This window comes from Oncorhynchus mykiss, chromosome 19 (assembly GCF_057628025.1).
Source record: "Oncorhynchus mykiss isolate SJ-2025 chromosome 19, ASM5762802v1, whole genome shotgun sequence".
Taxonomy (NCBI): Eukaryota; Metazoa; Chordata; class Actinopteri; order Salmoniformes; family Salmonidae; genus Oncorhynchus; species Oncorhynchus mykiss.
The window spans coordinates 45,139,250-45,166,417 of NC_143040.1; the positions used below are offsets into that span (position 1 = coordinate 45,139,250).

Here is a 27,168-nt window from a genome sequence, read left to right on the forward strand (position 1 = left end):
GAGCAGATATTGGATCGATGGTACTGAAGGTGAAGATCACGGTTGATTATAATCTCTTTTAAATTGGTAGCTCGGTAGCATGATTGTGGTAGAGTATATTGTGGTACAGTATATTGTGGTACAGTATATCCTTATCTCATGGATACCAGGAACACTATCTATGGACTTAGCACTGCGTCAAATGGCCTGTTACCAAGCGTGTATAGGCGTTAATCATAACCAGTCAAACCTTGGTAGGTGGAAGTCCCGATGAAACAAAGCTTCACGAGTGAGTAATTGCCAAAATCAGTGATGCCAGATACTGTATGGATACTTAGTTACAGCTTAGCATTGTTAGCTGCAAAACAATGAGTTGTAAGACCCCTTTTAGCGTTAGCATGCGCTACTGTAGCCTAGCATGCTTGACCTAGCAGATATTGATATATCTGGGGTAATGAGTAGTGTTTGTATTTAAAGGAGTCAGTGGATGGATGATCCAACAGGGACAGCCAGGGGACTTGGTAAATTATCCTCATATCACTTCAAATTCATATTTCCCCTCATGGGTTCTTCTCCCTCCAATTAAACAGTACACGATCGGACTATCAAATCATTTTACAACACAATCAATGAATAACAAGTCAACAACATTATACGTTACAAGCTCGACCCAGTGGATTAGTGGTGAGTTTTGTTTTCTAATCAGGATGCAAAGATCTCAAATTAGGTAGCTAGTTCCACTGGCCTGGGGTCATTTTCACCCCTGAGTCTTCTCTAATGAGGACCTGGGGTGGGTAGGAACGGGATGGAAGGAGGGAGGGAGGGAACAGGGGAGGTAGGGGGAGGTAAGATGGATGGATGGTTGGATGGATGGATTGATGGAGGGTGAGGGAGGGAGGGAGGGAGGGAGGGAGGGAGGGAGGGAGGGAGGGAGGGAGGGAGGGAGGGAGGGAGGGAGGGAGGGAGGGAGGGAGGGAGGGAGGGAGGGAGGACGGATGCATGAGCACAGGAAGGACAGGGAGAGTAGAGGGCAGTGGGCCATGCCATGTCTCAATGCCTGCAGGCCCCTTTACCTCTGCCCCATGGTGGGCAGAACCACTCACGCTCACCCCCACCTCCACCTCCTTCCATTAATCTTTTATGCGCCTATCTGCCTCTGAAGCAATTATGCGTGTTTGAGTGACCGAGCCTCAAACCTAGGGAGGAAGAGGCAGGTAGGGTGTGGAGGTAGGATGCATCCCTCAGTCCTCCCGCACTAACCCAACCGACCACACGCCTGGCCATGCACCCTGAATGGTGATATTCATAAAAACAGATCATGTGTATTTAGTTTATAGACCTTACAACTGGAGCATCAGTATTAAGTCAATTGGGTACAATAAGCACAACATTGTTCACTCACTGCTATTCTATACAGTAGGATATTTGTGTTGCTGATTGTGATTTTGTGTGTGTTCTGTCCTCCTCGTCTGGGTTTTTTGAGCAATATGTTTCCTGGGGTTTTTCAGATCAAAGCGGAGATAGATATCATGCCCTTCTTTGATATGCTCGCGCTCTCACACATGTACAGCAATTACATTTACTGATAGGGGGATTGAATCTCTATGGAGCATCATGTTTTAAGTCACTAGGCTTGACTTTGATTGACTTCCATTTCAACAGTGGTTGGAGAGAGAGACTGGAACAGATTGGAACGGATTGCAACATGTGATTCCTCCCCAACACCTATTCATATCTGTATTCCATTCATGGATGGGATGAGTTTTTGTATGATACTGTGACATGGGTTTTTACAATGTCACTATCGGAGATATTGACCATTGTGTCTTGGTGGGGGATGAGAGATAGTCTGAGAGAGAGATAAGACGGTGAGCAGCACAGTTTAATGCATGCCCTCACATCGTTATCCCTTTAATGATCTTGCTCTGCCTCCTTAACAAAGACTCCTGACATTGGAGATGTGTAGCTGGCTACCCTTCATAGAGAACCCCCGCAGCTCACTGTTTAGGACCTCAGCCTGATTTCCCTGCCATGTAGAATCATCTGAGGAACAACCAATGGGATTGTCTCGTCTACAGTATGGGGAACGTCAAATATTACTCTAATATAACACAATTACAATGGTTGTTTAGATTGATTTACACGAAGATAGTCACCGACAGTGTGGCAGTTGCAGTAGTACAATACGTTGCCTGTTGGAGCCCGTCAGCTTTCTACCTGAGGGGAGGTCAGTCAGTGTGAGCTGTGTTGTCATTGCCATGTATTGCGTGTGTACTGGGTCTGGTCCTCTGTGTGTACTGGGCCTGGTCCTCTGTGTGTACTGGGTCTGGTCCTCTGTGTGTACTGGGTCTGGTCCTCTGTGTGTAATGGGTCTGGTCCACTGTGTGTACTGGGTCTGGTCCTCTGTGTGTACTGGGTCTGGTCCTCTGTGTGTACTGGGTCTGGTCATCTGTGTGTAATGGGTCTGGTCCTCTGTGTGTACTGGGTCTAGTCCTCTGTCTGTACTGGGTCTAGTCCTCTGTGTGTACTGGGTCTGGTCCTCTGTCTGTACTGGGTCTGGCCCTCTGTGTGTACTGGGTCTGGTGCTCTGTCTGTACTGGGTCTGGTCCTCTGTTTATATTGGGTCTGGTCCTCTGTGTGTACTGGGTCTGGTCCTCTGTGTGTAATGGGTCTGGTCTTCTGTGTGTACTGGGTCTGGTCCTCTGTGTGTAATGGGTCTGGTCTTCTGTGTGTACTGGGTCTGGTCCTCTGTGTGTACTGGGTCTGGTCCTCTGTGTGTACTGGGTCTGGTCCTCTGTGTGTACTGGGTCTGGTCCTCTGTGTGTAATGGGTCTGGTCCACTGTGTGTACTGGGTCTGGTCCTCTGTGTGTACTGGGTCTGGTCCTCTGTGTGTGCTGGGTCTGGTCCTCTGTGTGTAATGGGTCTGGTCCTCTGTGTGTACTGGGTCTGGTCCTCTGTGTGTAATGGGTCTGGTCTTCTGTGTGTAATGGGTCTGGTCCTCTGTGTGTAATGGGTCTGGTCCTCTGTGTGTAATGGGTCTGGTCCTCTGTGTGTACTGGGTCTGGTCCTCTGTGTGTACTGGGTCTGGTCCTCTGTGTGTACTGGGTCTGGTCCTCTGTGTGTAATGGGTCTGGTCCTCTGTGTGTACTGGGCCTGGTCCTCTGTGTGTACTGGGTCTGGTCCTCTGTGTGTACTGGGTCTAGTCCTCTGTGTGTACTGGGTCTGGTCCTCTGTGTGTACTGGGTCTAGTCCTCTATGTGTACTGGGTCTGGTCCTCTGTGTGTACTGGGTCTGGTCCTCTGTGTGTACTGGGTCTGGTCATCTGTGTGTAATGGGTCTGGTCCTCTGTGTGTACTGGGTCTAGTCCTCTGTCTGTACTGGGTCTAGTCCTCTGTGTGTACTGGGTCTGGTCCTCTGTCTGTACTGGGTCTGGCCCTCTGTGTGTACTGGGTCTGGTGCTCTGTCTGTACTGGGTCTGGTCCTCTGTTTATATTGGGTCTGGTCCTCTGTGTGTACTGGGTCTGGTCCTCTGTGTGTACTGGGTCTGGTCTTCTGTGTGTACTGGGTCTGGTCCTCTGTGTGTAATGGGTCTGGTCTTCTGTGTGTACTGGGTCTGGTCCTCTGTGTGTACTGGGTCTGGTCCTCTGTGTGTACTGGGTCTGGTCCTCTGTGTGTACTGGGTCTGGTCCTCTGTGTGTAATGGGTCTGGTCCACTGTGTGTACTGGGTCTGGTCCTCTGTGTGTACTGGGTCTGGTCCTCTGTGTGTGCTGGGTCTGGTCCTCTGTGTGTAATGGGTCTGGTCCTCTGTGTGTACTGGGTCTGGTCCTCTGTGTGTAATGGGTCTGGTCTTCTGTGTGTAATGGGTCTGGTCCTCTGTGTGTAATGGGTCTGGTCCTCTGTGTGTAATGGGTCTGGTCCTCTGTGTGTACTGGGTCTGGTCCTCTGTGTGTACTGGGTCTGGTCCTCTGTGTGTACTGGGTCTGGTCCTCTGTGTGTAATGGGTCTGGTCCTCTGTGTGTACTGGGTCTGGTCCTCTGTGTGTAATGGGTCTGGTCCTCTGTGTGTAATGGGTCTGGTCCTCTGTGTGTAATGGGTCTGGTCCTCTGTGTGTAATGGGTCTGGTCCTCTGTGTGTACTGGGTCTGGTCCTCTGTGTGTAATGGGTCTGGTCTTCTGTATGTACTTGGCCTCTGGGAACACCAGGTAAACAGAAGCCAGGTCCTGCCACTGTCACCCCTGCCCTTGTCCCTCCCAGGCAGTCCACACACGCACACAAACACACACACACACCCTGCCCTTGTCCCAGCGGCCCCAGGGCACACGGCCCTCTGCTCCCGGCAGCTTCATTTAGCTCCCCCACAGCCAAGCCAGTGCTTTATGCATTTTTATTTCCTAATTATTATTTGTTAGGAGAGCTGGTTTCCTCAAGGTGACACCCCCTCTCTGTCAGGGTGGTTATTGTGCCAGACACACAGTGTGTAATTAAGCAAATCAAGGCTGTCACATTGGAATGAAGCCTTCTGGAGTCCTCTGCCATGCTTAACGTTTAATGCTACATAACTAACTCACCTACACCGGGGATAGAGAGCGGGGGGGGGGGGGGGGGGGGGGGGGGGGGGGGGGGGTTGCTTTGTGGTCATATGTGTACTGTTTTTTGTGTGGTCTATTTGTCAATGCATTCGTTTCATGCCTTGAATTGCCATGCCCCTGCTACTGTACCTACCTGGCTGCTTTCAGCCTGCCCACCAGTTGTTTGTTAACAGGGACACCTTGTTTTAGCCCTAAGTCGTAGCAAGTTAATGAAATCAGAGCGAGAGAGCTCATTCTTAATTCATAATAACTATAAGTCCTGAAATAAAAGCATGGAGTCGTTCATCAGAGACAAATAACCTTGAGGGGAAAGCAGATGGGAAAAGAGCATTGTGTCATTTTGTTACTTTTATCTGATGGGACTTAATTAAATTTGCACCTCCTGAATAATTGGCACTGCACTGTTTTCAGACAGACCTCCTCTCCCTCCCTACCTGGCCATTTTGTGTTAACCAGGAATTAATTCATCACAAAGTGACCCCAACCTTTCAGCAACACATTTGTTTGCCTTTGTTTAATTAAATGTCCTCATAGGCTTCTATTCATTTTCTTTTGATTTGGTTTCCAGTAGATTTAGCATTGTCTATACATTATTAGCATTGTCTATACATTATTAGCATTGTCTATACATTATTAGCATTGTCTATACATTATTAGCATTGTCAGAATGTTTTCTTTCTACTGCTATGTTTATCTTGTGCATCATTACATTCATAGTCTCTTGTGACAGACTAGACTGGCCAGCGTACACGTGATTTGCATTCACGATAGTGTAGTCTACTTCAGAGAGAAGCCGCAGTTACTCACTGGTGTCTCCTCTGACCTTGACTGTCCTGTCCTCCCCCTAAATCCTCCTGGCCAACTCCTTTTCCTTCTGTCCTCCTCCCCACCGCCACATGTCATCCTTCCCACCTCTTCCTCCTCTCTACCTCCTCTTCCTCCTCCTGTCCTTCTCTTGTCCTACTCCCCATCTTCCTTCTCCTGTCCTACTTCCCACCTCCTCATATCTTCCTCCCTCCCCTGTCCTCCTCTTCCTCCCCACTCCTTCTTTGACTTCCTGGTCTGGTCCCCACTTCAACCCTGGTACAACCCTCCTCATATTTATCATCACAGAACAGCACTAGTCCTGGCCCCTCCCCATCAGAGAGGAGCCACATACAGCAGATAGCAGCCAGCCAGGGTGACAGGCATCAGGGAGGAATTTTTCAAAGCTGTCATAACTAAACCGTGTGCTGGTGTCCATGACTGTGAAATATGGCCAGCCAACGCCCTCCGATATGATTAAGTGCTGTATAATCTTTTAATGGATTCAAACAAACTGAACTGGAATGCAGACACCTCAATGTGAAGCGATATGCATTAGATGGAGGAGTGGAGGAGTCGGGTCACAAAGGGCAGTTGGTCGTGCCTTTGTATAGAATATTATTGTAGCTGTCAGGTTTTTTCAACTATTGTTCTCTGATATTTACCCACTTTAATGGAAGGTAGGTGTGGGTTTGTGGAGAAATTGCTTTTGACTCTGATGGCTCCTATTAGTCATAATGCCAGAACAAAGCTGTGTGTTTGTGTGTGTGTGTGTGTGTGTGTATGTGTGTGCGCTTGTGCGTCGTAAGTGTGTGTTGAGTGATGTTACTCAGTTGACTTGCCTCCAAAGTGGTGTGTGTGATTTTTGTTGGTTCCTTCAGAGCCCACCTACATCACGATGGCGCCCCCTACCTGTCAGTCATTAGAGAACTGCTCCCTGTCAGAGAAGGACTGCTTATACGGATTCCGACAGAACCTGAACAGCTGTCGCACCTGCCACTGCAAGACACGTGAGTACTGGGCCATATTCATTAGGGTACACAGCGGAATACTTTTTAAAACGTTTTCCAATGTAAAATGAAAATGTGCGTTTCTTATGACACAAATCCAGGGTGTGTCCTTGTTTCAGTCCATTTTCTTCCTTTTGGTTCACGACGTGGTTTGGTCTGACGTCTCGGTCAGTGAAGCCTGTTTTGCAATATGTCTATTATTTCCTCTCACCGGATTGGTTTACACAGAGGACAGAACTCGCCCTGGGCCAACGACATTGAGACATTGTTCTCTGGTGCTCTCTCTCTCCTTCCTGACTGTCTGACTGTTTCTATGACTATATCTGTCTGGGACATTATCATACATGGATTAAAGGAACACTGAGGGCAGACTCAGACATCTTGAAAGGGCTTTTAAAAACAAAGATGTACAATGTTTTGTATCCCTGCCTGTCAGAAAAGAGCATTATCATAAGTCATGACTTCTGAGTTTCAATAACAATTCCTAATTTTGAGTATCTCTCAATGAAGACATATTGACTTTTAGAACTATTAAATGACTGTTAGGTTTTGGCTATAAACTGATGTCTGATGTGTTTCCGTCTGTGTTTTCCCTACAGGAGAAGAGCTGTGCAGTGCCCTGACCTCTGACTGTACCCTGAAGTGTCCATTCGGCCTGCAGACAGATGCCCACGGCTGTGACGTATGTCAGTGTCGCCCCAGACCCAAGAAGTGTAAGGCTGTGGTTTGTGACAAGGCCTGCCCCTTCGGATTCATGTAAGACAGCACTTCTCTCGCTCCCTCCTTCTCTCCCTCCCTCCCTCCCTCCCTCCCTCCCTCCCTCCCTCCCTCCCTCCCTCCCTCCCTCCCTCCCTCCCTCCCTCCCTCCCTCCCTCCCTCCCTCCCTCCCTCCCTCCCTCCCTCCATCCATCCCTACCCCTTCATCCCCCTCCTTCCCTCCCTGTCTCTACCTCCGTCCTTCTTCCTCTCCCGCTGTCTTTACCGACACTCTACCCACTCAGACACACTTAATAACAAACATGCTGATTCCCCGCTCTCACACAATTATCATATAGTTTTCATTCCAGCACCCCCACGCTTTGAAATATGAAGCGGTTCAAAATTGGCGTCGTTTCAGAGTAAATTATGCCTACTTTTGCCAGTCACTTTCAGCCGTTATAAAGCAGTAGATCTTCACAGAGCTAGACAGACTGACAGATGGTCAATTGTAATTGAAATCGCGGCTCCTTCACACGTATGTCACAAATTACCCTGGTTACATGCTTTGCCTGTTATGCTTAAGTGAGTTGTACTCCTAAACGGACAAAATGATAACTTTTTCCTTCTCCACAACTCATTTTGGCTAAACCGGCATCGCGTGTGGAGTTGACAGCTTCGCCCAGGCTACTGATTGGGTTTTCTGTGTTGCTGTTGCACACCGTAAAGGATAGCCTCTGATAGTGAAACTGAAGGGCTAATCTTCGAACAGGATGTTCTTTTAGCTTCTCCAAATGCACCTGGCCCCTAGTACCGTGCGTGTAGGCTCACCGGACCGAATACACAGATTTCCATTTACTCAGAGGTACATCAGTAGTAAATCATTTATTACAGCTTTCACTAAGGAATCTTGTCTGCAGGTTAAGAAGGTATGCACACATACACACACACACACACGCGCACACGCACACACGCACACACACACACACACACACACACACACACATGCTCATACCTCCTATGCTTGCTGTGCATAAAAACTCACGTGTAGAGCTATAAAACAAAAGCTTTCATATACAGCACTGTGTAAAAATGGACAATTACCGCACATGCCCAACAGCCATACCACCTTCTGATTTAAATAAGTTTGAAAATAACTCAAATATTACAATATGACTCAATCTCAGTCTCCATTTGATGAGCTTGTTAATAGATCATCCCCCCCCCCCCCCCCCCACACACACACACACACACACACACACATCAGCTCTACTGATGTATTACATTACCATAGTTAGAGAAGCAGATTATGTGTGTCAGCGGTTCAGAATGGTTCTGGATATATGTCTAACTCACTACTGGACACCTAAAGGCTCCTTCACTCTTAGCCAAGTTAAAAGGTACAATCTGCAATAGTTACTGATGTTAAATTATCATTTTGAAGAATGTAACTTATAAGTGCCTCACAACGTCTTACTCCATCAGAAGCCAAAATATAAAGTTGTTTCACGGAATAGATTTATAGCGGGGCTATAAATGACAGTTTGTGGCTTTAAAAGGACAATCTGCAGTTACTACAATCTATTTTTGGACAGAAGATAATGATACATACCCATTTGATTCTTGAAGAATATAACTTCATGAGCTTAGATAAGACTGTCATACCCCATCAAAACCCCCAAATATAAGATTTCTTTACTCCAATGTTTGGAAACAAAGTAAATTGTATGACCGGATGACTTCTTTGTTTCAACTGCAGATTGCTCGTTTAAAGACCGCTTCCCCCTTGTAGTAATAGTAGTACACCTTCTCTTTCATAACAGATTTTCTAGTGGGCAGCTAGCAGCTTTTCTATAATTCCCCGGGGAGGCCGGTCCACCTGCACTATAATCCATCTGCCCTGTATCTTAACTGTGGTGTGGACCAACCAGCCAGCTGGCCTGCTAGGAATCATTATGACAGAATAGTTATGGATATGACAGAGAGTAAAACGCTTAGGTGACAGGCAGTGTCCTGTCCACACATTTACCTTCCTATCATAAACTAAACTCCCTCAACAATGGTCTCATACAGTAAAGGTGTTACTCGACTGGTCTGTGCCTGCATTGAACCAATCGTTGCTCTCTCTCGCTCTCTCTCTCTCTCGCTCTCTCTCTCTCTCTCTCTCTCCCTCTCTCTCGCTCTCTCTCGCTCTCTCGCTCTCTCTCCCTCTCTATCTCTCTCTCTCTCTCTCGCTCTCTCTCTCTCTCTCGCTCTCTCTCTCGCTCTCTGTTTCTCATCTCCCTTCCTCTCTTCCTCTCTCCCCCTCTCGCTCCCTTCTTCTCTCTCCCCTATCTTTCTCTCTCTCATTCCTTTCTCATGAATGAGTGTGCACGGCGTGAATGCTTGCATCTAAGATTCTAATTTTAGATATCTATTTATGCGCCGTCAAAGTTATAGCTTACACCCTATGTTCGAGCAGCAAAGTGTTTTGTTTGAATAATTCAACGGGCTGCCGTCTCCTCTCCGTACAGACTCTATTGATATTCCCCACAACTGAAATGGCCCTTGATAGCTCCTTATCACCAAACCAAATGTGGATTGTACATGGCTGTTCCTCCTCAATCTTATTATTCATGAGATAAGAGAGTGGGCAGGAGAGGGAGAAGGGGGAGGATAGAAGGAGGGGCGGGAGGGATGAAGAGGGGGAGGATGGAGGGATAGAGGAGGGCCTGGATGGGACAGGGGGGATTTGGAACGTGGATTTTGATTTAGGAAAGGAAAGGTGCTCTGCTCTGTCTGGTCAGAGCAGCGAGCCACAGAGCGAAGCGTTTGTTTGATACGTCCCCATGGTCAGTCATTTGTGCCATCTGTTGACACGCGTGTAAACACACACAATGCCTCTTTCTCTCTCTCTCTCTCTCACACACACACACACACACACAAACACACACACACACACGCACACACACACACACACACACACACACACACACACACACACACACACACACACACACACACACACACACACACACACACACACACACACACACACTCTCTCTTATCTCTGTCCTTGTTTTAACTGATGACATTGGTGCTGCTTGTCATTGGCACCTAGCTGGAACGTACACACAGCCTGTCTCTGATATGTTTGTGTGACTGTTTGCTATGTGTTTACCTCTCCATGCAATGACAAAAACCATGTCAAACTAATGACACAGATACCACGGCAAACAAACTTTTTTTTAAAGCATGTCACACAAACAAACACAATGGCAAACTAAAAGTTGACGGGCGTCATCTGTAATCGGTGTTGTTTTATTGAGGTGAGAGTTGAAACCATCACAGCTTAATATTGTCACGTTCACTATAGACTACTGTAGCATGCACAGTCTTATTTTAGCACAGATTTCTGTCATTCATGTTTTTTATTTCAATTTAATGGCACAGTATTTTGGCTATTTATTCAACTGGAATTGATGTGTGATTACAGTGTGATTTGGTATATTGTTTTTCCATAGGCTGAAATACAAGCACTGTTGTAAGCTGCTGCTAAAAATATATGTAAAATATGATGAGGGTTTGCCAGTTAGTTTGGTTTTGGCACCAAACATTTTGTTTGCGGCTCAAATCAAATTGTATTTGTCACATGCATGGTAAACAACAGGTGCAGACTAACAGTGAAATTCTCCTTTTCCAACAATGCAAAGTTAAGATAAAGATAAAAAAATGCAATACAAAATAGAAATAGTGACACGAGGAATATATACACAGCGAATTTTTGGGGGGCCTTACTCTGCCTGGAGTAGAGGTCTTGGATGGCAGGGAGCTCGGCCCCAGTGATGTACTGGGCCATACTCACCATCCTCTGTAGCGCCTTGCGGCCGGGTGCCTTTGCAGTTGCCGTACCAAGCGGTGATGCAGCCAGTCAAGATGCTCTCAATGGTGCAGCTGTGTAACTTTTTTTCAGCCTCCTGAGGGGGAAGAGGCTCTGACGTATCCTCTTCAGAACTGGGTGGGTGGGTGTGTGTGGACCGTATTAATTCGTTAGTGATGTGGACACCGAGGAACTTGAAGATCTCGACCCTCTCCTCTACAGCCCCATCAATGTGGAAGGGGGCCCTCTGTTTCCTGTAGTCCACTACCAGCTCATTTGCCTTGCATTGAGGGAGAGGTTGTTGCCCTGGTCTCTGACCTCCTCCCTATAGGCTGTCTCATTGTTGTCGTTGATCAGTCCTACCACTGTTGTGTCGTCAGCAAACTTGATGATGGTGTTGGAGTCGTGTGTGGCCATGCAGTCCTGGAAAACAGGGAGTACAGGAGGGGACACCCTTTAAAAAATATATATATTTTACCTTTATTTAACGAGGCAAGTCAGTTAAGAACAAATTCTTACTTTTAATGACAGCCTAGGAACAGTGGGTTAACTGCCTGTTCAGGGGCAGATTTGCACCTTGCCAGCTCGGGAATTCGAACTTGCAACCTTTTGGTTACCAGTCCAACGCTCTAACCCCTAGGCTACCTGCCACCCCAGTTTCTACCCTTGAGGGGGTAGAAACTGTTCAGGGTCCTGTTGATGGTCAGCATGAAGGATGTGTTGTTGCCTACTCTCACCGCCTGGGGCAGCCCGTCAGGAAGGCCAGGATCAGGTTGCAGAGGGAGGTGTTTAGTCCCAGGCTCCTAAGCTTGGTGATGAGCTTGGAGGGGAAAATGGTGTTGAATACTGAGCTGCGTTTGTTGACTAAAAGTATAACTACAAAGTGATCACTAATGATCATTAACAATAAAGTTAAGCTAAAGGCATGTAAATGCTTACTTTATTTGTCCTCGCAGGCTAATTGTACAGGGGACTTTCATGTTTCCTGGTCGGAGATTGTGACAGGCAAATGGAAGGGTGTTCAAGAGCTCAACTGTGTTGTGGTTCATGCAAACATGTTGATTTTCCCGGGGGAGGAGTGAAGTGTGAAATGGTACAATATGTTCCATGATGAAATGCATTGTGGGTACAATGTATTCTTAAACCTTTCATATCCTGTTTTGGAGGGAGTCAGACTATACTGTAGGCCTACTTGCCGCAGCTCATGCAAATTGCTCTCAGGCATTATTGAGGCTTGGGTAAGGTCAGTGCAGTGACTTATGTTGCTCTTCTTCCTATTGTTGCTCTTTGTACGTATGTTAAGCACTTTTGGCGCCTATTTATTGTCAACATTGCCTATAAAAGCCCAAACCTTTGGCAGAAAAACGGATGTCCTTTCTGCCTCCTCACTGCAACACCCACCGTGATGGCCGTTTTGGCCACCCTCACGGTTGTGATCTATAACCAGTGATGCTTCGCATAGCCACGCTAGCTTCATCCAGAGTGGCTCGTCATGTGGTTGCTAGCAAGCCAACAGCATGCTAGGTAGTGCTAGGTATCAACAGCCAATCTAGCAGGGGCTAGAGGCTATAGTGAGCTTCGATTGGTGTATTGCGCTGCGATATCGCTGAGTATTTGCATAAAATTCAGCTTTCGCCCTGTTCACGCTCCCTCGCCATTTTCGCATCGTCCAACGTTCCCCCAGACACTTCGCTTCTCATCGCTTTTCTTCCAATGAAAATGAATGGCCTTTGTTGTTATATCAACTGACATCATCCCTAGTGGATATGGGCCGTCCCACTCAGCAAAGGTGGATTTTATAGGCTCTCCGTTTCAGATACTGTAGCATATACTATATAAATTAGGACCTATATTTTCCAACCTTGTGAATAAGTGATGTTAACCTCTCTCTCCTCTACTCCCATCAGAAAGAACAAGCACGGTTGTGATATCTGCCGCTGTAAGAAGTGTCCAGAGTTACCTTGTGACAAACCCTGTCCAATGGGCTTCCAGCAGGACGAGTTGGGCTGCCTGAAGTGCCAGTGCAGAGGTGAGTGCCATCTATTGATAACCTCTGATACTTTTGCGTTCATCATTTAGATGCTGCTAATTAAAATACAAAAGTTCTCCAAACTCTCTCCTCTCTTTCCCCTGTCAGACTTGGAGAACCACTACCAGTACCTAAACTTTATAACTATTCTGCTGTCAGTGTTTTCTTCTTTCACATATTACACCTATAGAGAGTTGTCTGGAGTAGTCTCTTGCTGCCATCTGGTTATTATTTTTGTTTGCATCATAGTCAACTACCTTCACCATCAGAAAGAACCAAACTTTTGTTGTGATGGATGTTGAGGATATAGAATATGACTAAGGATGTGTCATGAAAGGCACCCTATTCCCTTAATAGTATACTACTTTTGATGGGCTCTGGTCAAAAGTAATACACTATATAGGGAATAGGGTGCCATTTGAGACATACAGTATTGTTACATCTTTGGTGTGACCAGGTGGCAGGCTGGGGGTCATCTCCTCCACACAGATCTATTATTGATACTTATCTTGTGTTCTGCTGTGATTTGCACTAAATAATGAACTCCCTGTCAAATATTAATGAATGAGGGTTCAAAACATATCTCTTTTAATGAGAAAAACATTTAAATCTGTCTTTCTTTTGAGCCATCCGTCCCTGTATGGCTCAGAATCTCAGACAGGATTTTAATCAAGGTGTTTTTTTTTCTCTCCCTGACAATGATTTGTTCCTGGTTGGCCCCTGATCCTGTAAACCAGTCAGTGATTGGTCCGCCTAACACTGTACACTCTTAGAAAAAAGGGAATCATTAAAGGTTCTTCAAAGGGTTCTCCTATGGGGACAGGTTCTAGATAGCACCTTTTTTCTAAGAATGTACTTTACAGTGTTCGGGTTAGGATTGTGCTGGTAGTTGTATCTCTAAAACGTGTCCTCTTCCAGACCAGAGCTCCTCATCAGTCGCCCCATCAGTGAAAAAGGGCTCATGTCTGTCCATGGATGGAAGACGGCACGAGAATGGGGAGAACTGGCACGATGGCTGCCGGGACTGTTACTGCCACAGTGGCAGGGAGATGTGTACCCTCATCTCGTGCCCCGTGCCAGCCTGCGACAGCCCTGCCATACGGACTGGACAGTGCTGCCCATCCTGCCCAGGTAAGGAAACCTAAAACAACCTAATGAAATAAGGAAACAACTGTGCACTTGTAGTAAGCTATTCTTAGAAATAATGGTTGGTGTGTATACTTGAAACCATCTTAAAGCTGAAATTCTTCTGAAAAGATATTGCCGATTTTCCCATCTTCTTCATTGTTTCATGGTGATACTGTTGATAATACAGTACATACTAATGAAAAAGCTGTTTCACCTTTGACCCTGTGCTCACCCTTCTGTTCTCCTCCCTCAGATGAGCCTAGCTCCCACAAGCCAGACCTGGGGGACTCGTCAGTGTGCCTGGCCCCGGGGGGAGAGTACTTTGTGGAGGGGGAGACGTGGAACATCGACGCCTGCACCCAGTGCACCTGTCACAGTGGGCGTGTCCTGTGTGAGACAGAGGTGTGCCCGCCCTTGCTCTGCCAGAGCCCAATCAGAACGCAAGACTCCTGCTGCCCTCACTGCCCAGGTGAATTTGAGTAGCCGTTGGTTATTCAAGTTGGCTTCTAAACACTATGGGTCTTTCTATATCCAGTATCTGAGTCTGTGGGGCAACTATAATATTATGTTATAACGGCAGCCTTATCATTATGCTTAAACGCAGCCTAAGCCCTAAGCCGTATATATATATATAAATATATATATAAAGTAGAGATGAATGTGAAGGGGGAAAGTGTCTCAAGATAGTCTTAACTGAGCTGAGGTCCTAAAGTAAATTATAGCTGCAAAGACCTGGCATTGAGAGAGATGCTATTGTAATGTTTACTATTTGCCTTGGCTCTATTTCCAATACAACAATATGGCTCGTTGAGGAGGACACAGAGGGGAGAGAGAGAGAGAGGGGAGAGAGAGACAGAGAGAGAGAGAGAGAGGAGGGAGGGAGGGAGGGAGGGAGGGAGGGAGGGAGGGAGGGAGGGAGGGAGGGAGGGAGGGAGGGAGGGAGGGAGGGAGGGAGGGAGGGAGGGAGGGAGGGAGGGAGAGAAAATAGTCCAGAATCAAACTGTAGAGAGAACGAATGAAAAGAATGTGCATAATGCATAAGTTATGGAGCTCGAGACATGAATAGTGCATGAGAAAATGGAGACTTACCAAACCAAACATGAAACAGACAGGGGTGCTTTGGGCCTCTGTCAGAGTAAAACAGTGTAACAGCACAGAGATGCCTGGAAGGCCACCAACTCAACTCTCACATGGATATTTTTGTTTGTTTCCATCTCTTAAAGATGTACTGTGCAGAAATCGCTCCGTATTTTCTGGTTGCTAAAATTCGAATACTTCACCCAATTTCAGTTTGCGACAAAACAAGCAAGTATAGTGTAGAGAATCATTGTACCATCTAAACCACTGAGAAATATATTTTCCATAACCACAAATATTGTAGTATAGAAATAGTGCACATAGAATAGATTTAACACTTCTTAGACTTGCTTTCAATGAGACTGACATATCTATAACTCACATTTCTATGTGAATTTGGTCGGGTCGCCCAAAAAGTTACATATTGCATCTTTAAGCTGTTTGTTTGAGATGTTTTAGCTGAACATACCAAAGACGCAAAGATGAACATTCTACCGTTTGAATGTCATCAATATTTTAAGCCCTGGAATCCAACCCATGTATTCTTGTCAGATGAACCAGTTCTTAGGTGCTCTGTTGGCTTCCAAGAGCTACAGTCACATCTAAAGAACACATCTTTGAAAGTATACCTGACTGAGTGCAGTCAGTTGATCCTGACTGTGTGTTTCTCCCTTTCTCCTCTATAGACGAGCCCATCACTCCCCAATCTCCCAGTAATGACAGCATGCCCAGCTACTGCAGGAACGAGGAGGGAGACATCTTCCTGGCCGCAGAGTCCTGGAAGCCCAACACCTGCTCCAGCTGTGTGTGTCTGGACGGTCAGATCAGCTGCTTCTCAGAGTCCTGCCCACCTGTTGGCTGTGCCAGGCCCGTGCTACGCAAAGGACAGTGCTGCCCCTATTGCCTCGGTATGCTGCACACAGACTTGCAGCGACACACACACAGATAATTGGACCTACCTATACTATAGACAATGTGGGGAGATAAGCAGAGTAAGCAGGTTTTACTATCCTTGTGGGGACCAGAAGTCATCACAAGGAAAAGTCTGACAAGTGGGGCATTTCGCAGGTACCCACAAGGGAAAAGGCTATTTTAGGCTTAGTGGTTAGGTTTAGGGTTATGGTTACAATTAGGGTTAGGGTTACAATTAGAGTTAGGAATTAGGGTTAGGCGTTAAGGTTAGGGTTAGGGTTAGGCTAAGGGTTAGGGTTTTAATAGGATTTTAAATGGGAACAAATTGTTTGGCCCCCACAAGGATGGTAAAATGAACGTGTGTGCTGGCGTGCATGCGTACGTGCATGTACGTGTGCATGTCTGTGTGTGTATGTGTGTCTGCATGTGTGTCTGTGTTTGCGTGTTTACTGAATGAGTATCTTCCATATGTTTACCTGTCCCCAAGGTTGATCCTATTTGATCTTCTCCCGTGTCTCCTGACAGATGCCACACCGCGAGCCGTGTGCCACTTCAATGGGAAGACATATGCAGACGAGGAGCGCTGGGACATAGACAGCTGTACACACTGCTACTGCCTTCAGGGACAGACCCTCTGCTCTACTGTCAGCTGCCCCGCCTTGCCTTGCCACCAACCCACCATAGTGGAGGGCAGCTGCTGCCCCATGTGTTCAGGTGTGTGTGTGTGTGTGTGTGTGTGTGTGTGTGTGTGTGTGTGTGTGTGCACGCGCATGCATGTGTGCGTGCGTGTGTATTTGTTGCCGTTCACTCTCATTGCCTCTAATGAATTCCTTCCCCCTCAAACATACAGTACACACGCGCACACACACACACACACACACACACACACACACACACGTGTTCACACTCCCTTGCAAAATATGAATTGTCTGGTCATCAATATTACTTAAGCAATAAGGCCATATTGGCCATATACCACAAACCCCCAAGGTGCCTTATTGTTATTATAAACTGGTTACCAACGTAATTAGAGCAGTAAAAATAAATGTTTCGTCATGCCTGTGGTATACGGTCTGATATACCACAGCTTTCAGACAATCAGCATTTAGGGCTCGAACCACACAGTTTATAATGCTATTAATATCATAGCGTTGTTGAATACTCATTTCTGATTGGCTTGAAAGGCATTCTAGAGCATGCATTATTTCCCTACAACACACGGTATCAGCACAGTAGAATTCAAAGGCTATAGTTCATTCTTACTTGTTCTATATTTGAGCTGCTTTTGAAAGCAAAAGTCTAAGTGAAAGCATTATTGGCATTGTTAGATAATAGCAAGCTAGGACTGAAGATTCGGTGAGCTAAACGAGCAACGTCTGATTGGTTACCAAGGCATCCACTGTAGCTATCTAGACTTGCTAGCTACTTCAGTGGATGTTGAACACATTTCTACATGCAAATGAAAACATTTCTAGCAGTAAATGTGTTAAATTATAGCCATGGTATAAAAGGGATAATCAACTAGGGGCTCTATGCTTTCTCTGGAAAATAATACAACTCTGTGGAAGGTTAGATCCACTCTGCTAGAAGGCATAGCACCTCGTTGATTTTCCCTTATGCATATTCCCTTCACTACTTTGAAAGAAGGACTATAAAAGAGTGCAGATGTCCTCCCATTGATGCTGCTATGTATTCACACCATGTTCCTCAAATTTTTATTTGGTTGACTGTTAAGTAATGAGTTGAGTAATTGAGGAGGACAACCACAGCAAACACACCTTCATTGATATTAATAGTTGAATGGCGGGATTAGGGTTTTACTGGGCTGTGTGGTGAATTAACATGCATTGCTATGGCTAGATAATAGCATTGATCATAGCTCCCGCTCTGTTCTCTATGTCACTGCTCGGCCCTGGATCGATGAGATGCAGCAGTAGTGTAATTATAAAACTCACAGCAGAGCTCTGAGGAGAACGCCACTGCCCGTAATTCACACCAGCTGGGTTCAAATACTATTATAAATCATTTCAAATGATTTATCTAATCTTGATTGAGCTTGTCTGACTTAATGGAACCAATAGAGTAGTGACACGTGGGGACATTAGATGTGATTGGGTGGAGATGAAATGCATAACATCCCCTCTTTTCTCAGAATCAGGCTCAATTAATAAAAAGCCAAAGGTCCCTCATTCACCGCAGCTCACGCACCACTCACTGTTCAATACCTCTTCTCGTTATTATTCCCCTCTCTCTCTCTCTCTTTCGCTCTCTCTTTCGCTCTCTCTCTCTCTCTCTCTCTCTCTCTCTCTCTCTCTCTCTCTCTCTCTCTCTCGTCTTTACCTAACCACGTGTTTCCATATTATGTTACCTCATAGAGATGTACGCACCAGCCCCCACCAACGTGCCCATCGAGAAGACAGACCAGCATGGAGACAGGAACCAGCCTGCCTGGCCCACACGCAGTGAAAATGACATCATGCCCCAGTTCAGAGGTCAGAGTTCAAATCAAACACTTCCTGGTATGTCATGCTGCTAAATAAAGCTCCCCTACTCCCCAACTCACACACCAAACAATTGATTCCCATTCAAAATGGTATTTTCCCTAACCCTTAACTTAACCCAAACATTAACCCTAACATCTAACCCTAAACTTAACCTGTGATCCTAAATCTAACGCTAATTGTAACCCTAACTCTAAACCTAACCCCTAAGCCTAAAATAGCCCTTTTCCTTGTGGGGACCGGCGAAATGTCCCCACTTGTCCGAATATGAGGATTTTTGTTCCACACAAGGATAGTTAACCCAAACACACACACACACACATATATATACTTGACACATCCCCATCATTAGCAGGTGCAGTGGGGGAGAGGAATCTAGAGTGTCTGTCTCCTTGGTGCTGCTGTAGCTGCTAAATGTTTTTGCAGACGGCCATATGAAACTCTTCATCCAGGAGCAGAGTCTGCTCTTTCCTTTTAACTGCAATCTAGGGACTAATTCAATTCTCCATAACTCTGCTATGCCAAAGCATGTCTAGTGTTGTTGGAGTGTTGCTGGGAGGATACCACATTATTGTTTAGTTTCTAGAACACTTACGTTATGAATTGATACACATGCCACGTGAGGTTACAACAGCCATAGACATAAAAAAGTATTTTCTGAAATCCTACACTGCACCTACCAACGGTATGAGGATTATATATAAACATGCCAACATCTCATGATAAAGAAAAGTTTGAGTCCCGTAATGTTTGTGTGTTCCCTTTGTCACAGGGGACTTTGGTAGTCTCCAAATGCCCTATCTGGATGGGAAGACCCCAGTTCCCAGTGAGGACACCAAACTGCACTCTGTGGCTTGGGTGGCACTGCCCATCGTCATGATGCTCTTCACCATCACAGCTCTGCTCTACGTCAACCAGAAGAAGCAGTGGATCCCTGTGCTCTGCTATCGCACCCCCACTAAGGTAAGGGGAGACATTACCCATATTTACAGTACATTCGGAAAGTTTATTTTTTAACTTGCAGCCTTATTCTAAAATGGATTAAAAATAAATCGATTTTTTCCCTCATCAATCTACACATAATACCCCATAATGACAAAGCAAAAACAGGTTTTTAGACATTTTAGCAAATTTTTAAAATAGAAAATAGAAATATCTTAATATATCATATATATATCATATATCTTTACCCCTACAAATCAGCTGGGCTAGACAATCTGGACCCTCTCTTTCTAAAATTATCCGCCGCAATTGTTGCAACCCCTATTACTAGCCTGTTCAACCTCTCTTTCTTATCATCTGAGATCCCTAAAGATTGGAAAGCTCTAGACCCAAACTGTTACAGACCTATATCTATCCTACCCTGCCTTTCTAAAGTCTTCGAAAGCAAACTGAACAAACAGATCACCGACCATTTCGAATGGCACCGTACCTTCTCCGCTATGCAATCTAGTTTCCGAGCTGGTCATGGGTGCACCTCAGCCACGCTCAAGGTCCTAAACAATAGCGGAGAAGGTATTGATAAAAGACAATACCGCCATTGATAAAAGACAATACTGTGCAGCCATATTCATCAACCTGGCAAAGGCTTTCAGGCCACAGGGTTCAATTATCGGGCCAACTCTTTTCTCCTTATACATAAATGATGTCGCTTTTGCTGCTGGTGATGCTCTGATCCACCTCTATGCAGACGACACCATTCTGTATTTCTGTCCCTTCTTTGGCACTGCATTAACAAACCTCCAGATGAGCTTCAATGCCATACAACACTCCTTCCGTGGCCTCCAACTGCTCTTAAATGCAAGCAAAACTAAATGCATGCTCTTCAACCGATCGCTGCCTGCACCCGCCCACCCGTCTAGCATCACTACTCTAGACGGTTCTGACTTAGAATATGTGGAACTACAAATACCTAGGTGTCTGGTTAGACTGTAAACTCTCCTTCCAGGCTCACATTAAGCATCTCCAATCCAAAATTAAATCTAGAATCGTATTCCTATTTCGCAACAAAGCATCCTTCACTCATGCTGCCAAATATTCCCTCGTAAAACTGACTATCCTACCGATCCTTGACTTCGGCGATGTCATTTACAAAATAGCCTCCAACCCTCTACTCAGCAAATTGGATGTAGTCTATCACAGTGCCATTCATTTTGTCACCAAAGCCCCATATACTACCCACCACTGCAAGCTGTATGCTCTCGTTGGCTTGCCTTTGCCATATTCGTTGCCAAACCAACTATCTCCAGGTCATCTATAAGTCTTTGCTAGGTAATGCCCTGCCTTATCTCAGCTCACTGGTCACCATAGCAGCACCCACCCGTAGCACACGCTCCAGCAGATATATTTCACTGGTCAACCCCAAAGCCAATTCCTCATTTGGCCGCCTTTCCTTCCAGTTCTCTGCTGCCAATAACTGGAACGAATTGCAAAAATCACTGAAGCTGGAGACTTATCTCCCTCACTAACTTTAAGCATCAGCTGTCAGAGCAGCTTACCGATCATTGCACCTGTACATAGTCCATCTGTAAATACCCCACCCAACTACCTCCTCCCCATATTGTTGTTTTTTTGCTCCTTTGCACCCCAGTATTTCTACTTGCACATTCATCTTCTGCACATCTATCACTCCAGTGTTTAATTGCTAAATTGTAATTATTTCGCCACTACGGCCTATTTATTGCCTTACATCCCTAATCGTACTACATTTGCACATACTGTATATAGACTTTTCTATTGTGACTATTCTCCCAGTCCCTGCCGCTGAAAAACATCCCAACAGCATGATGCTGCCACTAACATGCTTCACTGTAGGGATGGTGCCAGGTTTCTTCCAGATGTGACGCTTGGCAATCAGGCCAAAGAGTTCAATCTTGGTTTCATATCAGACCAGAGAATCTTGTTTCTCATGGTCTGAATGTCCTTTAGTTGCCTTTTGGAAAACTCCAAGTGGCATGTCATGTGCTTTTTACTGAGGACTGGCTTCCGTCTGGCCACTCTACCATAAATGTCTGATTGTTGGAGTGCTGCAGAGATGGTTTGTCCTTCTGGAAAGTTCTCCCATCTCCACAGAGGAACTCTGGAGCTCTGTCAGAGTGACCATTGGGTTCTTGGTCACCTCACTGACCAAGGCCCTTCTCCCCCGATTGCTCAGTTTGACCGGGCAGCCAGCTCTAGGAAGAGTCTTGGTGGTTCCAAACTTCTTCCATTTAAGAATTATGTTCTGTGTTCTTGTGGACCTTCAATGCTGTAGAAATGTTTTTGTACCCTTCCCCAGATCTGTGCCTCAACACAATCCTGTCTCTGAGCTCTAATTCCTTCGACCTCATGGATTGTTTTTTGCTCTGAGATGCACTGTCAACTGTGGGACCTTATATAAACAGATGTGTGGCTTTCCAAATCATGTCCAATCAATTTAATTTATCACAGGTGGACTATAATCAAGTTGAAAAACATCTCAAGGATGATCAATGGAGTCTCATAGCACGGGGTCTGAATACTTATGTAAATAAGGTGTTTCTGTTTTTTATATTGAAAAAATGCACCAACATTTCTAAAAACCTGTTTTCGCTTTGTCATTATGGGGTATTGTGTGTAGATTGATGAGGATTTGTTTTATTTAATCAATTTCAGAGGCTGTAACACAACACAATGTTTTTTTTTAAAGTCAAGGGGTCTGAATACTTTCTGAATGCACTGTATGCCTGGTTGGTTTCTGTCCTGCTTTACTGCAGCCTGTGGGTTGTTGTTGTAATATAGTTGACAGAATAAAACGCCAGGGAATATCACCTCAGCAGTTTATGGAGAAGGATTCGTGATCAATGTCTTTACTTTTGAATATAGATATATATTATAATAATATATAAAAAATATGACTATTACATAGAATGATTACATTTTCTAGCTATATAGTAATGACATAGTAAGTACTCTATGTATACAGCCTGAGCAGAGCCTTACTGAGAAATATAAAATAGTATGAATATACAAATAAAATCGATATCTAAGGCTCTGAGCCTAACTAGATTGTTAACTGTGGAGGTAACTAAATGTGTGTGTGTCCTCTATAGCCCACCTGCCTCAACAACCAGCTGGTGTATGTGGACTGCCAGAAAGGTACCAAGGTGCAGGTGGACAGTTCGCAGCGCATGCTCCGGATCGCCGACCCTGATTCTAGGTACAGCGGTTACTACAGCATGCAGAAACAAAACAACTTCAACAACCTGCAGGCCGACAACTTCTACCAGACTCAGTGAGACAGACTGGCCTCGCCTCGCGTCCTGTACTCAGCAGTCAGCAAGCAGCCAAAACCAGAGAGAGAGAGAGAAAGAATGAGAGAGCACCTTACCTACAGTACCGTCAGAACAACTATGACTTACCACAGACAGACAAAGACATGTCACCAAACCTATAAGATGACAAGATCACTAGCAAACTAGCAAAGATCACTCCAAACAAAAAAAGAACAGACAGACAATTGACAATGTCCTCAAGATTAATAACAAACCAAACAAAATAGAATAGAATTAGGATTATGATGGCACAATGGGAGAACCAGAATCTAGACTTTCCCTAGATTATTATAATAAAAAAAATGATTGTCAGTGAGTGTTACGTGTGTGTGTGTGTGTGTGTGTGTGTGTGTGTGTGTGTGTGTGTGTGTGTGTGTGTGTAAACTTAGATATGAAGCTTTGGGATTAGGACAAACTGGGTATTTTTCAAGCTATGGTATTTTCCTGCATTCCTGCTTCCTTGAAAAAGGCCTTTGAAGAGATAAACCGAATAATCCAAGCTATTGTTTTCTGTTGAACACTGAACTTTTAGAACCAAAGCTCCTCTGACTGTCTGTCAAATAAAAATCACACCCTGTGAGAGTGAGGCTAGAGGAACGCTGTGGCCTGTCTGAGCTGAGCTATAAGCCATGGCAGGACGGACTGACGACTGCCGGACTTCATGTGGCGACTCAGACGAACGAGAGTGAACGAAGGAAAGAAAGAGAGGTCAGACACCGTAGACCCCATCACAGACAGAACTCAACTGAGCACCTCTCTCAGGTCTGTTCAAGCTGGACTATTCCTCCCTTCTTTCCTTCCTCTTTTCCTCCCCTCCTTTGAAAACGTCAAAATTGTCTAGTTGTCTTTTCTTTTCCTGTGGAACGTCACCTGTTGGAAAGGAAGTGGACAGAAAGAAAAAAGCGCCACTCGCTCCGTCACCAGGCTGTTGTTCTCCCTGGTCAGTTGTTTGGATTTCTATTATCTGTTTATTTTTCTTGGATGTTCTCATTTTCCTCCTCATTTTCAAATCTCCGTCATAATTTGGCTAAATGTATTTAACATCAAAGGACAAGTTGACTTTCACTCACTCCAAACTATGGTGTCTTTTATTTTGGATAAAGAATAAAGGGGTTCCGGTTGATAAAGGCAGGATGAAGCGAGTGTATTTCTTGAGGACTTGCGCATATGCTTTATAAGTGCTGCTTTGCTTCTGTAAGTCTGTTTTCCACTGAGTCACACACACATAGAGATACTCTTTGGCTCTTTTAGGAAACACTGAGAATTCAAGGAAACATGGTATCATCGAATATGTTCAAATGTCTTTACTCTTGGGGTCTCTGAAGATGAGCTACGGTAAAAGTAGCTCTGATATTTTTCCTCCTTCCTTTTGTTTTGTTTTACTGGCTGTGCGACTAACAGTCTCCTCTTCTGGAGGCTGTTGCATCACCTCGTTTTACCCAAGCACCTTTGTTATTTTATTCTTTGCAACAACAAAAAAAATGGTTTCAAACATTATAGGAACACTTATGTACATATTACTGCAACAGATGAAAATATTGTGTGACTATATATGTATGTATGTTGTGTATGCATGTATGTACGTGTGTCAACACACATTCATACATACAAGGTTTGTTTTCTTCACATGTACATTTCTCCATTCATTTCCTATTGAATGTATTTATGATTGAGAAAAGAGATGTGATGTAATAATGGCACACTTGATGAGAACTAGCATTCCATTTGCCTTGCTTGTTTGAAAAAAAAGTCAAAAAGAGGAGTGATAGAGACAGGACGGAAAAAAGACGAACGTCAATCTTTTTTTCTCATTTATTTGATGTCAATTTTTTTTTATTTTAAACCCATTGTATGTCCATGAGGGCTTTGTTTGATTGGTCTGTGAGTTCCCTATCTATTTGTGTCAATCTGCTTCCCTGAATGAAGCAATGTCCAAAATGCCAACCATATAATGACAAGTGAGTTCTGGGCTGAGCAGTACCAGGCTCTCTCAATCTTTTATTCTTCTCTTTCATTTGCTTCTGATGTCAAAACTACTGGAAAGTGGGTGGACATAAGCTCTGGGAGAGAGGGTGGGATGGAGGGATGGAGGAAGGGAGGGGTAGTAGTTGACTTGTGATAGTTTGTCTTGGGTGTATCTTAATCTGTCTGACAAAAATTTACGTAGAATCATACATCTTGGCACTTTTATATAGAAAATAACCTCTTGGTGTTTTTTTTTTTTTTTACAAATACTTTTCTTTGAAATAGGTGCCCTTAGTTTTTTTCTGAGCCCTGTGAGATCCAGTGTTACAAATTAGGTTCCAGTTGCTTCTGAATATTTAATCTGCAAAACCACAACTTAAAACTCTGCATAATAGTGTGTTTAATGTAGAACTGTAAAAACAAGAATCTAGTAATAATCCTACAGAGCCAAATCAGTTACTGTATGGAGGCACTGCATGTCTGTTCATAGGTAAGTATTTCTGACAGGGGTGCATCTTTCACATGTCCCCCCCAACATTCTGAAATAAAAATGTTGTCCCCCCCTCCCCAATTTTATAATTGGAATGTAATACAAGACGAGGCAACTGTGTGCTTTAGGACCATGTGGATACCTCTGAGCCGGGTAGGCTGTTTGGAGTGTTTATCCAACTGGATAAAAAAATACAAAATAAATTATGCCCCCCCCCCCCCCCCCCCCCTCTTCTAAAACCAAAGTTGCGCCCCTGATTTCTGATGAGAGGGAGAAATATTTAACTTTCAAAACAGTAATTGCAACTGAAGCTTGCTCTTGTTCTAAGTTTTCTCCAAACATAGGACAAACATACTCAAATCTACTGTATAACCAACAGCTACTGTATGTTTTCAAAGAACAGTTGATTGGTTTGATTCTCCAACCTATTATGCAGCTCTATCATCTGGACACAAACCACGTTATTCAAACCCCACTTAAATCCACATAAATTGAGATCGTTGAAGTGATGAATAATAGTGATTGATTTGATTATGTTCTATTGTACACACACGTCACCTTGACTAGCTGAGTTCTTATATGACTTGGCTGTAGGTTGCAGGACATGGCTCTACAACTCTTGGTTGAGTAAAGTGCTATTACAAGATAAGCATCTTATTCACAATGGGTCTTACAGGGTGAAATCTTTGTATTTTTCAGTGCATCCTCCAAGTATTGTTGTAAATACTTGAGCATCACTTGCCAAATCAAAAATAAACACAAAAAAAACATGGTTGGAAAGAAAGAGAGAGAAAAAATACAATTTAATTTATTGTGTTAAATGACCGAAATAATTTATTAATGAGTAAGGTAATTGAACATGAACATAATAGGAGATGAAATGATAATGCAGCTGAAATTGTGAAACTGTTTTGGTGTTGTGTTGGTCTCAAAGAGCGTTTAAATAAGGTTGTACTTTAGGCAGGTGGAGAAGTTGGAGGATCACAAGCTTCCTCATCTTTAATCAGGGTTTTTGGACACCTATGGACCTGCCTGATCCCAGATCTGCTTTGTGCTGTCTTGCCACCTTCTATGGTCATTGTCATGCACTTTGATTGTCACGCAGTGTGATAACGACCATATGAGTTGGCTAGCTAGACAACACGAACAGATCTGGGATCAGGCTAGATCTGTCTTGTCCACGCACAAAAGCCTGACGACCTGACGAGCCTGTTCCTCTGTCCCAATAAAGATAGCCCTTTGAGATGGGAGGGATATCTCTCTGTCCCCATTCTTTCCCTTTACTCCTTTAATTTACACAACTGCCAATCCCCTTTATAGGCTGTATAGTACTGTTGTTTTATGCTTATGTAAAAAATAACATGTTGATATTGATAATGATGATATTGCAAAAACAAGATCCATAAAGAGTGATAGATAAAGACTTGGTTCTGAATTTCCCGTAGCACAGCGGATTCTTTTGCACGTTTCTGTATTGTTTACGTTTGTTTCTTTGCAGCACAATAAATCATTTGAAAACAGACGTCTGGCTGTTCAGTACAATCATCATGAGTATTAAAAGTCCTGGTGTTGTCATTCTTACCTCTTAGGGAATTTGACCTCAACCTGTCCACATCCTCTCTGCCCACAGTGATTTCTGCCTCAGTGATTTCTGCCTCGAGCAGAAAATGTCGAAAAGCTGCGCCTTTCTCTTATTTTCTGCTTGAGGCAGAAATCTCTGTGGGTTCAGATGAAGACTAGAGGATAGATTCAATCAAATAAATGTTTTCAAGGGGTACAAAAGCATGATTCCAAATGCAGCACTTTGAAAAGACACCTACCTATAGGTCAAGCCA

At 44.5% G+C, this 27,168-nt stretch overlaps 1 protein-coding gene across 2 annotated transcripts in view; it reads left to right on the plus strand.

Moving 5' to 3' along the window:
• The window catches only part of LOC110497739 (cysteine-rich motor neuron 1 protein), a 122,330-nt gene extending 95,475 nt beyond the window's left edge, over window positions 1-26,855 (plus strand). The window contains exons 8-18 of one of the 2 annotated variants that reach the window (XM_090211123.1): window positions 6,256-6,384; window positions 6,984-7,140; window positions 12,847-12,968; window positions 13,887-14,099; window positions 14,350-14,565; window positions 15,860-16,081; window positions 16,611-16,799; window positions 18,461-18,577; window positions 19,359-19,549; window positions 22,657-22,763; window positions 23,411-23,568. In XM_090211123.1, coding sequence (XP_090067249.1) covers window positions 6,256-6,384; window positions 6,984-7,140; window positions 12,847-12,968; window positions 13,887-14,099; window positions 14,350-14,565; window positions 15,860-16,081; window positions 16,611-16,799; window positions 18,461-18,577; window positions 19,359-19,549; window positions 22,657-22,763; window positions 23,411-23,492 — 1,745 coding nt within the window. In that variant the 3' untranslated portion in view covers window positions 23,493-23,568. Of the gene's footprint in view, window positions 1-6,255; window positions 6,385-6,983; window positions 7,141-12,846; window positions 12,969-13,886; window positions 14,100-14,349; window positions 14,566-15,859; window positions 16,082-16,610; window positions 16,800-18,460; window positions 18,605-19,358; window positions 19,550-22,656 lie in introns of both variants that reach the window. The other variant, XM_036954715.2, reaches the window with a different exon arrangement.
• Window positions 26,856-27,168: the final 313 nt, after the last annotated feature.